This window comes from Podarcis bocagei (assembly GCF_964188305.1).
Source record: "Podarcis bocagei genome assembly, chromosome: 1".
NCBI lineage: Eukaryota > Metazoa > Chordata > Lepidosauria > Squamata > Lacertidae > Podarcis > Podarcis bocagei.
The window spans coordinates 48,584,864-48,598,193 of NC_138125.1; the positions used below are offsets into that span (position 1 = coordinate 48,584,864).

General features: G+C 43.2%; 2 protein-coding genes and 1 pseudogene across 5 annotated transcripts in view; all 3 read left to right on the forward strand.

The window, feature by feature from the left end:
* Positions 1 to 13,330, forward strand: part of LOC308572643 (uncharacterized protein) — a gene marked incomplete at its 5' end in the record, with an annotated part of 82,741 nt that overhangs the window by 65,021 nt on the left and 4,390 nt on the right. The gene's annotated exons all lie outside the window — the stretch shown is intronic.
* LOC308582758 (disintegrin and metalloproteinase domain-containing protein 20-like) lies at positions 1,556 to 13,075 on the forward strand. Of its 3 annotated transcripts, XR_014005839.1 has the most exons (3): positions 1,556 to 4,551; positions 11,728 to 12,062; positions 13,058 to 13,075. XR_014005839.1 is itself a non-coding variant. In XM_081186184.1 (2 exons), the coding sequence occupies exons 1-2, from the start codon at positions 2,700 to 2,702 to the stop codon at positions 11,859 to 11,861; spliced, it is 1,986 nt and encodes a 661-aa protein (XP_081042310.1). In that variant the 5' UTR covers positions 1,556 to 2,699; the 3' UTR covers positions 11,862 to 12,376. The 3 variants fall into 3 exon arrangements, 2 of the variants coding, with proteins under 2 accessions (XP_081042310.1, XP_081042309.1); XM_081186184.1 differs by lacking the exon at positions 13,058 to 13,075 and having other exon boundaries at positions 11,728 to 12,376; XM_081186183.1 differs by lacking the exons at positions 11,728 to 12,062; positions 13,058 to 13,075 and having other exon boundaries at positions 1,556 to 4,886.
* LOC308582702 (disintegrin and metalloproteinase domain-containing protein 20 pseudogene) lies at positions 9,168 to 11,794 on the forward strand (annotated as a pseudogene). The gene has a single exon. The product of its transcript is annotated as a disintegrin and metalloproteinase domain-containing protein 20 pseudogene (transcript).

Sequence of the window (13,330 nt, forward strand, 5' to 3'; positions counted from 1 at the left end):
ACACGCAGTAGAAGCTGTTCTACTTCTGAGGCGCATTCGAAAATGGAAGCAATTACTTCCGGATTTTTGGCGTTCAAAAACCAAAACGTTCGGCTTCCGAGATGCTCAAAAACCAAGGTGCCACTGTATTATCTAACTTACAAAAGTAACTCTGCCTTGCCAGAGTGGTTGTGATGGCCTGGGAATCTGATTCAGAGGCTGAACCAGAGGAATCCCAGCCTGCACAGGAGTCCCCGCCTCCAGGGCCGGCTGAGCTGGGGCAGGGCCTTGATTCTGAAGCGCCTGCACCTGTGCCGGATCCTCAGGAGCAGACACCAGGTGAATCCACTCTGTCTCCGGAGGCGATTGAGGACGCATTGCCTACAGGTGTGCCTCTCCCAGCCTTGTCAGGGGAAAGTGAGTCTCCCCCTGGGTTCAGTAACCCATCGGCCTCTCCTGAGCTGCAGAGGCTCAGGGCAGAGAGGCGGAGGGAAGTGGTTTCTCCCAGGAGGAGTGCTCGCCTTAAGGCCAGGAGAGGCGGGTCACCTGGGTGCCAGGACCGCCCCTGGCCTCAGAGAAGATAAAGGCCAGTCAGCCCGGTCCCAGGTTGCGGGAGCAACGTCATTGAAGAGCTGTTTCGGCCAGCATCCAGTCCTGTTTCCCCAGAGTTCCTGTCCTTGCCCGGCTCCTTGCTGTGGACCCCACTTCGCCCATGGAGGACTGTCTGCCGACCCTCGACTCAGGTCCTGGACCTCACCCCATGGTAACCTCCCCCCTGGACCAGCACAGTGGTGCATGCTCTGATTATCTCCCACTTGGATTACTGCAATATGCTCTACAGGGGTGCCAAATTGAATAAAATATTGGGGGGGGGCAGGTAAGCTACGCCCCACATAATTTATCACATGATGCGGCACACACCCACACATCAATTGAATGGCAATGTCCATCAACTTTGGTGGGTCCCAGCCCGCTCAAATATTTTACTGGGGGGGGGGTAGGGACATCAGCCCCTAGGAGTTGGCTCCTGTGGTGCTCTATGTGGGGCTACCATTGAAGCCGACTCAGAAACTACAACTAATCCATAATGTGTCAGCTAGACTGGTGACTGGGAATAGCTGCCGGGACCATATAACACCAGTCCTAAACTGTCTACATTGGCTCCCAGTACGTTTCCAAGCACAAATCAAAGTGTTGGTGCTGACCTTCAAAGCCCTAAACGGCCTTAGCCCTGTACATCTGAAGGAGCATTTCCACCCCCAACGTTCAGCTTGGACACATAGGTCCAGTTCCGAGGACCTTCTGGCAGTTCCCTCACTGCAAGAAGTGAAGCTATAGGAATCCAGTCAGAGGGTCTTTTTGGTAGTGGCGCCCACCCTATGCCATGCCCTCCAATCAGATGTCAAACAGATAAACAGCTATCTGACTTTTAAAAGACATCTGAAGGCAGCCCTCTATAGGAAAGCTTTTAGTTTTTGATGTTTTATGGTGTTTTTATATTTTGCTGAAAGCTACCCAGAGTGACTGGGGAAACTAGTCAGATGGGCAGTGTATTAATAATAATAATAATAACAATAATAACAATATTTTCAAAATGGTGTGTCAGCTGCAGAGCTCAGACATGCATGTGTGGTCAACTTGGAGGCATAATGAAGAAAGAGAGATGCCTAGGCAGCAAGGACGTATATAGTGCTACAGCTTCCTGCCAAGGCAAACAAAGGAAGGGATCTCACAGAGTTCTCTCTAGAAAATTTTGGATGAAAGCTCTGTGAGTCTCAGCCCCATCACGTGTCTGTCTCGCAAAACATGAATGGTTGCTTTGGGGTGCAATAATGTACCAAAATTTCACCCAATGTATTTTAGAAATCTGTCAATTTGTTTTTGTTATTGCAGTATAAACATAAATATTTAAATCATCTCTCGTAAACCAACTTGTAATTCACAAAAGTATTTACACAATAATATTGCAGAGTAAAGGATACTCAAACCTACGTATTTCCTAAAGATACTTATTTGGCATTTCCCCCTGCCCGTAATAAATTTGTCATTTTCTTGCCATTCTTTTCGTGCCTTTTTTGTGTATATGTCAGGGATAATGTAAATTTAGTGGTTAATGTACATAACAACCAGACATTCAAACACCTCTGCACTGCTGTTTGAACTTTGGAAAACCAGAGGTTCAAAGAGCAGCATGGGGCTGTTTCAAAGCCCTTAGCAAACAGCCTTGCACTTTTGTTTTAAACATCCAAATTCCAGAGGTTTAATGCAGCAACATGAGGCTGCTTGCAAAGAGCTTTCAAACAGCCACACACTTTAAAGTCCTTCAACTCAGGGCTTCAAAGCACAGCAGCATCCCCCGATGTCACTATAATGCCAGGTGACTGATGGGTGGGCAGCCCTACTCACCTGTCAAATTTGATATCTCCCCATTGGCAGGCCAATGTGGTCTCCCAGCCAGAAAGTATTTCCCACCATTGCTAGACACCCTCTGTTGTTATTTTCCCATTCTGTTCCATCATGGATACTTCAAACTCCGCCCACATTCCAAAAAGTGATTCTACTCACTGTTGCTATGGTCAGAATCATCCTCCTTCTTTATCCCACATGCAGTCTCCTTCCAGCCTTTCTACAGGCCCACCTGCAGCTACAGAGGGCTTCCTTGCCCTGTATAAGAAGCTGGAGTAGAGTAATTTAGCAGAAATTTTTGTCTCTTGGTGGATATGATCAGCAATTCTGCCAGCTTGTTAATACTGATACTACGGAATGCCCTGGTTGAGGCTGCAGGTCAGACACCACCGAAGGGTTATAGGTATGCCTCTTATGAAGTGACCACTCCTAGAAAACTGACCTATGGCTATGGACAACAAGAACCCAGTGATGTCACCTACCTGCTGCAGATTGAGGGGCAGGGTCATGTGGTGCAGCTGAAGCAAAAGAGGGGTATTGTTCCTAAACAACTCCCTGTCATCACTTACAGTAAGGAGGGGGACCCCCAGATGGACTATCCTTTCATCAAAGATGACTGCTTCTACTATGGCTTTGTACAAGGCAAGCCTTCCTCTTGGGTTACCCTCAGCACTTGTTCAGGGTGGCTCAGGGGTGTGCTGCACTTTGAAAATAACACCTATGAAATTGAACCTGTTCAGGTATCTTCTGCTTCTCAACACGTGGTGTATAGGTTGGAAGAAAAGGATGGGGCTATCCGCATGAGGTGTGGGTTAACAGAAGAAGAGCAAAGCCATCAGCTGGCCATGATGCAAACCACAAGGAATATATTGACCCACAGTGCTGCTGGTGAAGGCTGGTGGGGACACACTAGGTATGTGGAGGTTGCAATTGTGGTAGAACATGAACGATATGTCAAGTTTGGCAGAAATGAAAGTCGTATTGTTATGCAAGTTCTGGATGTCCTCCACACTGCCAATGCACTATATGAGCCATTTTCTGTTGAATTGTCTATATCTGCACTGGAGATATGGTCAGAAAGGAACCTCATTCAAGTTACTAACAGTATAAATGACACACTTAGGAGTTTCTCACGTTGGAGAACAGCCTCACTAGTTAAACATATAAAGAATGATGCTGCTCACTTATTTGTATATAAGAGTTTTGGAAGTACACTTGGATTAGCATACATAGGCACAGTTTGTAGTACCCTTTGGGCAGCTGGTGTTGAATCCTATATGACTTCCAGTTTGTTCCATATTTCTAACACATTTGCCCATGAATTAGGACATAATCTTGGCATGCAACATGATGGAAGATACTGTACTTGTGATCGACATGCCTGCATTATGGCTGCAGATCAAGCTAACGCTGATAAATTTAGTAATTGCAGTTATAAAGATTACTACAAAATAAGGAACTCTCATTGCTTGTTAATTCCACCAGACCCTTATAGAATGCAGAAAATCACATCTTGTGGCAACAAAGTAGTGGAAAATGGAGAACAATGTGACTGTGGTTCAAAACGTGAATGTAAGTCAGATCCATGTTGCCGATCTAATTGTATGCTGCGTTCTGCTGCTACTTGTGCTTTTGGACTTTGCTGTGCTAAGTGTCAGTATCGTCCAGTTCATTCTGTTTGCAGACAGAATGTTGGCCGCTGTGATCTTCCTGAATACTGCAATGGGACTTCAGAATGGTGTCCTGAAGATGTGTATGTACAAGATGGTGCCCCATGCGGGGATGGTGCATACTGTTACCATGGGAATTGCACAACCCATGACAGACAGTGCAGAATGATATTTGGCAAGAAAGCAACAGCTGCTTCAGAGGTTTGCTTCAAAGAGATGAATGCCCGAGGTGATCGCTTTGGCAACTGTGGCCTTAGACATGGCACTTATAAGAAATGTAATGCTACCAATAGCTTGTGTGGTCGAATTCAGTGTGATAACATTACTAAGTTGCCTTCTTTGAAAAAACACAGCACAATATTTCAAATACCCATTGGCAATAGGAAATGCTGGGGTACGGACTACCACATTGGAATGGAGATTCCTGATATTGGAGCAGTGAGAGATGGGACTCCTTGTGGCAAGAGGATGATGTGTATTAATGGGGAGTGCAAGAGTGTGTCGCTCTTGAAATATGATTGTAATGTGACAAAATGCCATAATCGAGGAAGATGCAACACCTACAAACATTGTCATTGTGATTATGGCTGGGCTCCTCCAGATTGTCTCAATGAAGGCTATGGTGGCAGTATTGACAGTGGCCCCCCTCCACCACGCAGGATTGGCTACAAAGTAGGAATTTTTATAGGAATTGTATCTATCCTTTTCCTTCTGTTGGTGTTGGTTTAAGGGAAATGGACTGAGAAACTCATTTAAAAGACTGAGTTCAAGATTCCTTCAAACTGAATCTAAACAGGAGTAAAACCCACAATAAATCATGGAAGTCAACAATGCACATTGTATAAAAAATATACAAAGAAAATAATAGGCAGTATTTTACAAAAATGTAACTTTGAGTCTGAAAGCTTTTGAGTATTATTATTTCACTACTTTTGTGGAGTTACTCTCCTTAGCAAATCAGTTTATGAAAATCTTGGACTCATCAACAGGTAAGAAACCTGCTTTTTATCAAGGCTGTCTAATCCTCTGAAATGTTGTTCCACTAAATACCGAGGGAAACATCTGTTTTCTGGAATGGATAACTGCACACTGAGCAAAAGCCACATTTCCCAATATCATTATTTCCCCACAGAAACCTTCATAAGCACTGCTGCTATGCGAATGCCTCTTCCCAATACACGTTGTGCATCATAACACACATAAGATGATGCTATAGCATCCCCGATCTATCAACGCTGGAGCCAGCAATGACCCAACTACTGTAAGTCTTACAGGCAGGTATTTTAGTGCTCACACAGCCCTCTGGGACAATGGAATAAGGGATCAAGATGTGGTTCTGATGGGAGGTGCTAATCCTTCAGCCACACACATTGAAGGGAAAGATGAGCAGTGAAAGGGAGGAGACAGACCATGCAATAAAGGCAGCCACAAACACAAACTGACAGCATTCCTGCTCCAGTGGCTCACTCCATATGGCAGTGATGGGGAACGAGACACCCTCCAGATAGTGTTGGATGATCAACCCCCAGTTAAAGATTTTGGGATTTGTAGTCCAGCAACAACTGGAGGTTCCCCATTCTTGCCATAGAGCATGGGGTTGGGAAGCAGAATATGGAATTTTGAGCTGCACCAGGAAGAAAATGACCTCATCTTTTTCATGCCTTGCAAAAAAAGAAGAGAAAAGATTGAGTCAGGAGGAAAAGAGAGTTCCAAGATCTCAAACGCAGACTGCAAATACAACAGGGAATTCCATAAGTACTTAGCGATCTGACACATCATCGACCATTTGCCTCTCTCACTCCTGCGCCCCAATCATGGATGCCAGGAAACTCAGGGGCTGGAGGAAGAGGAGGCCTTATTTGTAGAACTGCTTGTGTTGGGAACAGGTGATGATAATCAGTGGGTCAGATGTTGAGCTCCCCCATGTGGGCCATTTTGACAGGTGGGTAGCAAAGGGTGGAGGCTCGCCCTGAATTCAGGTACACTTAAGCAAACCAGGAGAAGTACTGCATGAACCAATAGTCATGCATGTACCAAAGAGTCCTGTTGACCCACCTTCTCTCAGCAACCCATATGACCAACCTTCCCCTGCTGTTTTGTCCAACAGGCAACCCTCATGGCTGGCATCCTAACAGGCTTAATTTACCCACCCACCCCCATTTCTCCCTCTCTCACATCTCCCTGCTACTCCCTCCTGCCCTTGAGGGTTGCTCCTGTAAGGCCAGCAATGGCAATATTTATAGAGTGGAATGCTTGGCTTCAACCAACACAAAGCTTACCTGCCTATGGAGATGAGAGTGTCTCCTCTGTGTGGATGCTGTTGCTTCCCACTGTTGAGGAGGAATAATGTTGGAGCACTGCAGTATAGGCAAGGCATATGGCAAAGGTGGTGGTATGAGAAACTTCACAATGTATAATTGTTATACACTCCAGGCAGTTTGCAAAGATCTGTTTAGTGAATTTTTTAAGGGTGTTTTTTTGATTGTGAGATATTACTTGGGTCACACACTGCTGTGGCTATTTCTGGGCAATGGTATCTCCTCCTCACTGTCTTTTATTGTTTATCCTGTTTGATCTGGTGACTGCACAGTTAAAAAAATTTCCGTGATTTTATCTGTAGTGTTTGTTGTTCAGAGACATGTTTATATAAATAATAGACAAATAAACATTTGAAAGCACTAAACTGATAAATCCAGTTGTCAAATATTAGCTATAGCAACCTAAATTTGTTATTACTTCAATAGTTATTACTTCCACTACTGTGCCTTGCAACCCACATTTTCCTGATAGAGCCTACGCCTGTGTGTACAGAGAAACAGATGCTGCCAAATGGTTAAGTCTGGTACCACACTCTTATTGTAAGAAACCCAAAATGCATCCCTGTGAAGGAGGCTGATTTGCATGTTTGGTGGAGCTGTAACATATGCTTAACTTTAACTGTTGATATATGTTCAGCAACAAATGAGTGCTTGGGACACTTTTGCCTCCTCTCCAGAAACCCCCAATAGGTTTTAAAAGAGCTCATTTCACCCTAAGCACAAGTGCCCCTGGCAGTGCAAGGGTTAAATTCTGCTGAAGATTAAAATGGTCTTCCTTTGTGAAATGAAGATTTGTTGCTTGCTGTTAGATATACTATTGATGTGCCGAGAGCTTGGAGATCTGCTAACTCCGGCAGTAAAGACCTGTGCTGTAAGTACTATCAGCCAAGATCACTATAAGTGGGCACTTTCTTCCTGGCTGAAATCTCTACCAAGAAGGAACGTGTTTGAGTCACATCGACATCTGGGATCTCACCTGCATTTACAATTGGCTGAAGGTGCAAAGACCAGAAGTTGCTACAGGAATGATTTGCTGCTGCTTGCTGGTTGGAATACAAATCTGCACCCGTCACTGATTGCCTAAAGTATTTGCAATGCACCCAGATTAACATACTGGAGATATTATATTACAACACTATCAAGTTTATGCATCTTCTTGCAAATTACAATGGACCCCACATCATGACTGCATCCTTGAATCAACCATGAACAAACAAAGTCAAAGGATTACACTGAAACCTTGGGAGGAGGTGGGCAGTTTTGAACTTTGGGATAACTTTATGGTTTTGTCTATTTTACCAGTCTCTTGTTAATGTGGTTTGCTAAGCTGAATAAATATGGTCATTTGGAGTGGAGATGGAAGAACTGCTATTCAAACATCTTTTGTGGGATTCTAGATTTTACGGAATGAGGGTTTGACCTAGTTCTAAATGCAATAGGAAAATAATTCCTAGTTACTGACATAAGGGTTATATCTGCATATTCCCATCTACTTTCAGAATGTTAGTAAATAGTGAAAATGGAGGTCCCCATCAAATACATGCTATGTGCATACCCCAAATCCTGCATGACCTACATGCCTATGTTTCTACTGTCAGTTTATTGGACTCTCTTCCATTTCTTGGTCCTTTGCTTCTCAACTTCCCATTGCACTTAATTTGCAGTCCCAGTCGCAATGCCTCCCCTCCCAGCATGTGACCAAATTGAGATGTAATAGACCAAACGTGCACAGACAGTGGTTTGGATTAAAAATGGCCACAACTTTATTGATCACAGGTATAGGTGGAATTTTGGCTCAGGCATTGGGTGTATATCCATTCCAGCCTTATAATAAATAATAATAAAAAATAATAATTTATTATTTGTACCCTGCCCGTTTGGACTAGGTTGCCCCAGCCACTCTGGGAAGCCTTCTGCCAGAGGTGCTGGAACATTTTCAGGGTAGTGCCAAAGATTATGGCCTCACCAAGTTGCTGATCTAGGGTCACCACTGAAAGCTCTATGGCCCATCAGTCTCATTCTTGGCTTCTGGACAGATACATCCACTGAGATCTGTCTAATGGGTAACCTGGAATATGTTCCTGGGTCAGGACAGGGTGATACACCACTTTACCCAAAACCTGAAGAATTGGATTCCACCCAGTGCAAAACCTCAAGACGGTCCAGTTCATCTGCAGGCAAATTCCTTCCCGCCTAGCAACCATAGCAAGGAAGGCATAAGGAATCAAAATCAGTTAGACGGAATGCAACCTAAGGAATAAAGCACGGTTAAAGCAGCAACCTGAAAAGTGAAATATGGTTAAACATTATAGGACATTGACCTACATATGTAAAAAACAATTAAATATAAGGGAGGAAGGGTAAGATTGCTCTTTGGCCGACAATGCTGTAGAAGGCAAGTGCAGAGAGCTCTTTTAAGGTGTTGCTGCCTGGTGCAGGCATGGCAGAAGCCAATGTTTGGCTAGCCAGCAAGGCACTGCCCAACTGGTGGGGCCTCTGATTGGCCCCTTTGAAGCTGGGGTTAAGAAGAGAAGTTCCACCCTGAGAACATGCTGGCTGGGGAATTCCCAAAACACTTGACAAACATGCATGAGTTGACAGCCAGGATGGCAGCAGAGAGTGAGGGGCTGCAACTGCTGCCCACCTGAAAAGAGTGAGCACCCATTTCTTCCTGTGTCCCTTTCACCCAGCCATCTCTGCAACGTCTTTCCCTTTCCACCATGTGCTTCCCCATTCTCCATTCTATTCCTTCTCTGATTCTCCAAGCTCCACCTACATTCTAAAGGTAACTGCAATGACTGTTGCTATGGACAGAACCATCCCTTTCTTTGATGGTCTCATAAACAACCACCTTCTCATCTTTCTGGTCTGCTCTCAACTGTGGGAAGCTTTGGGGGCTGGGATAAGAAGCCAAAGCAGGATGCTCTGGAGGTTGCTTTCCCAGTCAGAGAAAATGACTAACCACCACACATGGCAACTGGTGCTGATCTTGTTGAATGTTTTGTGTGAGACTGCAGGTCAGAAACCACCACAAGGCTTTATGTATGCCTCTTACGAGGTGACCATCCCAAGAAAACTAGTCCCTAGGTATGGACAAGAACATCATGATGTCACCTACCTACTGCAGATTGAGGGGAAAGGCCATATAGTGCATCTCAAGCAGAACAGGGGCTTTGTCCCTAAACACCTCCCTGTCTTCACTTACAGTAAGGAGGGAGACCTCCAGGTGGACTATCCTTTCATCAGAGATGACTGCTTCTACCGTGGCTTTGTACAAGACAAGCCTTCCTCATGGGTCACCCTCAGCACTTGTTCAGGGGGCCTCAGGGGTCTGCTGCATTTAGAAAATGACACCTATGAAATTCAGCCTGTGCAGAGATCTACTTCTCAACATGTGATGTATAGGTTGGAAGAAATAGAGGGTGCTGCACGTATGACATGTGGGTTAACAGAAGAAGAGCAAAGGCATCAAGAGACCATGATCCAAAAAACAGAGAATATAGTGGCTAGGGGTGCTCCAGAAGGAGGTTGGTGGACACACACCCGTTACGCAGAGGTTGCAATTGTTGTGGATTACGAAAGATATGTGAGAATTGATAGAAATGAAACTGTTGCTGCTATGCGAGTTCTAGATGTCATTCATGTTGCTAATTCATTATATGAGCCACTTGGTGTCGTTGTGACTCTTGTTGGATTGGAGATTTGGTCAGAAAAGAACCTCATTGTGATTGATAACGACATTTACACCCTGCTTTCCAATTTCAATGACTGGAGAACAAACACCCTAAATAAACATCTAGAGAATGATGCTGCTCATTTCTTTGTATATAAGGGCTTTGGACGTACGCGAGGATTATCATATTTAGGAACAATCTGTTGGACTGACCGGGCATGTGGTGTTGAATCATATGTTGGTTATAGTTTGTCTGATTTTTCTAATACATTTACTCATGAATTAGGACATAATCTTGGCATGCAACATGATTCAAAATACTGTACTTGTGAACGACATGCCTGCATTATGGCTGCAGCTCAGGCAAACACTGATAAGTTTAGCAACTGCAGTTATCAGGATTATTTTGAGCTAAGGAACACTCCATGTTTGTTAATCCCACCAGAGCCTGATAAAATGTATAAACTCAAACACTGTGGTAACAAAGTAGTGGAAGATGGAGAGCAATGTGACTGTGGTTCACCAGATCAATGCAAGTTGGATCCATGTTGCCAGTCTAACTGCATGCTGCGCCCAGGTGCCACTTGTGCTTTTGGACGGTGTTGTGCTGAGTGTCAGTATCTTCCAGCTCATTATGTCTGCAGACAAGAGGTCAGCAGTTGTGATCTCCCCGAGTATTGCAACGGGACTTCAGAGTGGTGTCCTAAAGATGTTCATGTACAAGATGGCACCCCGTGTAGTGATGGTGTATACTGCTATCATGGAAATTGCACAACTCACAGCGAGCAGTGCAAAATCATCTTTGGCAAGAAAGCAACAGCTGCTTCAAAGGCTTGCTTCAATGAACTGAATGGTCGAGGGGATCGCTTTGGCAACTGCGGCCTTAGACATGGAATTTATAAGAAATGTAATGCTACGAATCTCCTGTGTGGTCGAATCCAATGTAATAATATTGACGAATTACCTTCTTTAGAGGAGCATAACACTATAATTCAAACACAATCTGGAGATAGACAATGCTGGGGTACTGACTACCACAGTGGGATACAAATACTCGATATTGGAGCAGTGAGAGATGGGACTCCTTGTGGCACTGATATGATTTGCATTAATAGGCAGTGCAAGAGTGTATCCCTCTTGAACTTTGATTGTCATTTCAAAAAGTGCCACTATAGGGGTATATGCAACACTTACAAACATTGCCATTGTGATTATGGCTGGGCTCCTCCAGATTGTCTCAGTGAAGGCTATGGTGGCAGCATTGATAGTGGACCCCCTCCACCACAGAATATTTTTAGCCCTAATTCCAGCACAGCAGCAATTATAGGAGTAATTATATTTGTTTTTTGTGTTCTTGTTGTTCTGGGTATTTATTTCAGGAAGCACTTGAGAGAAATGTTTGTCAGATTGAGAGAAAGAAAGCATGAGCAAGATATTAAAAAAGAAGAAAGTCCAGACTAAATCACAGAATTGAACAATGCATTGAATGTGCCAAACAGATGTGCATGAAATAATGGACCATATCATGCAGAATGTGGCACCATAGTTAATACACTTATTGGCAATGAGAACTGCTGGGGAACAGACTACCACAGTGGAAGGGTATACCTGATACTGGAGCAGTGAGGGATGGGACTCCTTGTGGCAAGAACATGATGTGTAATAATGTCGAGTGCAAGAGGGTGGTCCCTCTTGAAATATGATTGTAATGTCACAAAGTTCCATTATAGGGGAATATGCAACAACTACCAATATTGTCATTGTGTTTCTGGCTGGGCCCCTCCTCACTGTCTAAACCTGATATTGGAGCAGTGAGAGATAGGACTCCTTGTGGCAAGAGCATGATGTATATTAAGGGGAATGCTAGAATGTGCCATTCATGTGTAGATGAAGGCTATTGTGAGAGCATTGACAGTGGCCCTCCTCCACCAAACCAGGACACTGTCATTGCAGGAACTGCTGAAGGAATTGAATTTGTTATTAGCGCTATAGCTGGTGTGTGCCTAGTGATGTGAGGTGAGAATATTCTTGAGAATGAGAATATTCTTGAGAATATTCTCTGCTAGAAAATTATCCAGAGAATATTCTCCACAAACTGTAAATTCAAATGTAAGAACCAGTTTTACAACCCACATTAAAAAAAATCTAGTAAATAATAAGTCAAGCTGTGATATTGCCAGTGTAAGTAATGAAAAATGAGTTACATTACTGGGCATTGTGTCACTCATCATTGGCAGTTCTGAAATGTGAGCTACAGAATTTTTAATTTTTTATTTTAGTTTTAAAAATGCTATTCATTTAATTTCATGAACATTTGAATTCGTATGTATTTCAACTACAGTGGTACCTCAGGTTACATACACTTCAGGTTACAGACTCCGCTAACCCAGAAATAGTGCTTCAGGTTAAGAACTTTGCTTCAGGATGAGAACAGAAATTGTGCTCCGGCGGCGCAGCAGAAGCTGGAGGCCCCATTAGCTAAAGTGGTGCTTCAGGTTAAGAACAGTTTCAGGTTAAGTATGGACCTCCAGAATGAATTAAGTACTTAACCCGAGGTACCACTGTATATGTAATGGCCTTTTTTATATTTTGGTGTGACCTTATTCTTAGCAATTCTATACCCTTGGTCATACAGTGTTTTGTTTTGTTTTTTACATAAAGTAGCTTTAATGCTTTATACACTTAAAGTACCTATACAATTATGTGTAACAGCATGTGAAGTGGCCTTGATTTAAACAGCTGACATTTCTATATTTTTATTTATCAAAGAATATGAATTCACCGCATTGCCCCATTAAATAAAAGTATCTGTACAGTTTTTGTTTGCCATCTGAACAAGTTTACCCATAAATAAACATGTATATTAACTAATATCATTTCCAATGCATTAAAATGAATATTCTCCTATTTTAAATGGAAATTCTCTAATATTCTCATTAATTGAGAATATTCTTCAAAAGGTTATTCTCTAGAATTTAACATCACTATGTTTGCCTGTGTGTTTATTTGAGTTATGGACTGATGCAATGCTGGAGAAGACAGGGCAAGAACCCATCCAACTGAACACAATCAGGAAACAAGTGCACAGCAGATTACTGAACTGAACAATGACAGAATATATAAAAAGTGTGAAAGGGAAATATGCAGATATATTTGACTTTGCAAGTCTTTCATCAGTTCTTAAGAATTGCATTTGGATGTACGGTAATTTGTATTCCTGTCACACCAGTATATGGAAATCTTGTGTTTATCAATAAGAGATAACAAGTGGAGTTCCACAACAA

Bases quoted from the DNA above. Each gene is read 5' to 3' on its own strand.
- LOC308582758 (XM_081186183.1), top strand. From the start codon at position 2,700: ATGATCAGCAATTCTGCCAGCTTGTTAATACTGATACTACGGAATGCC.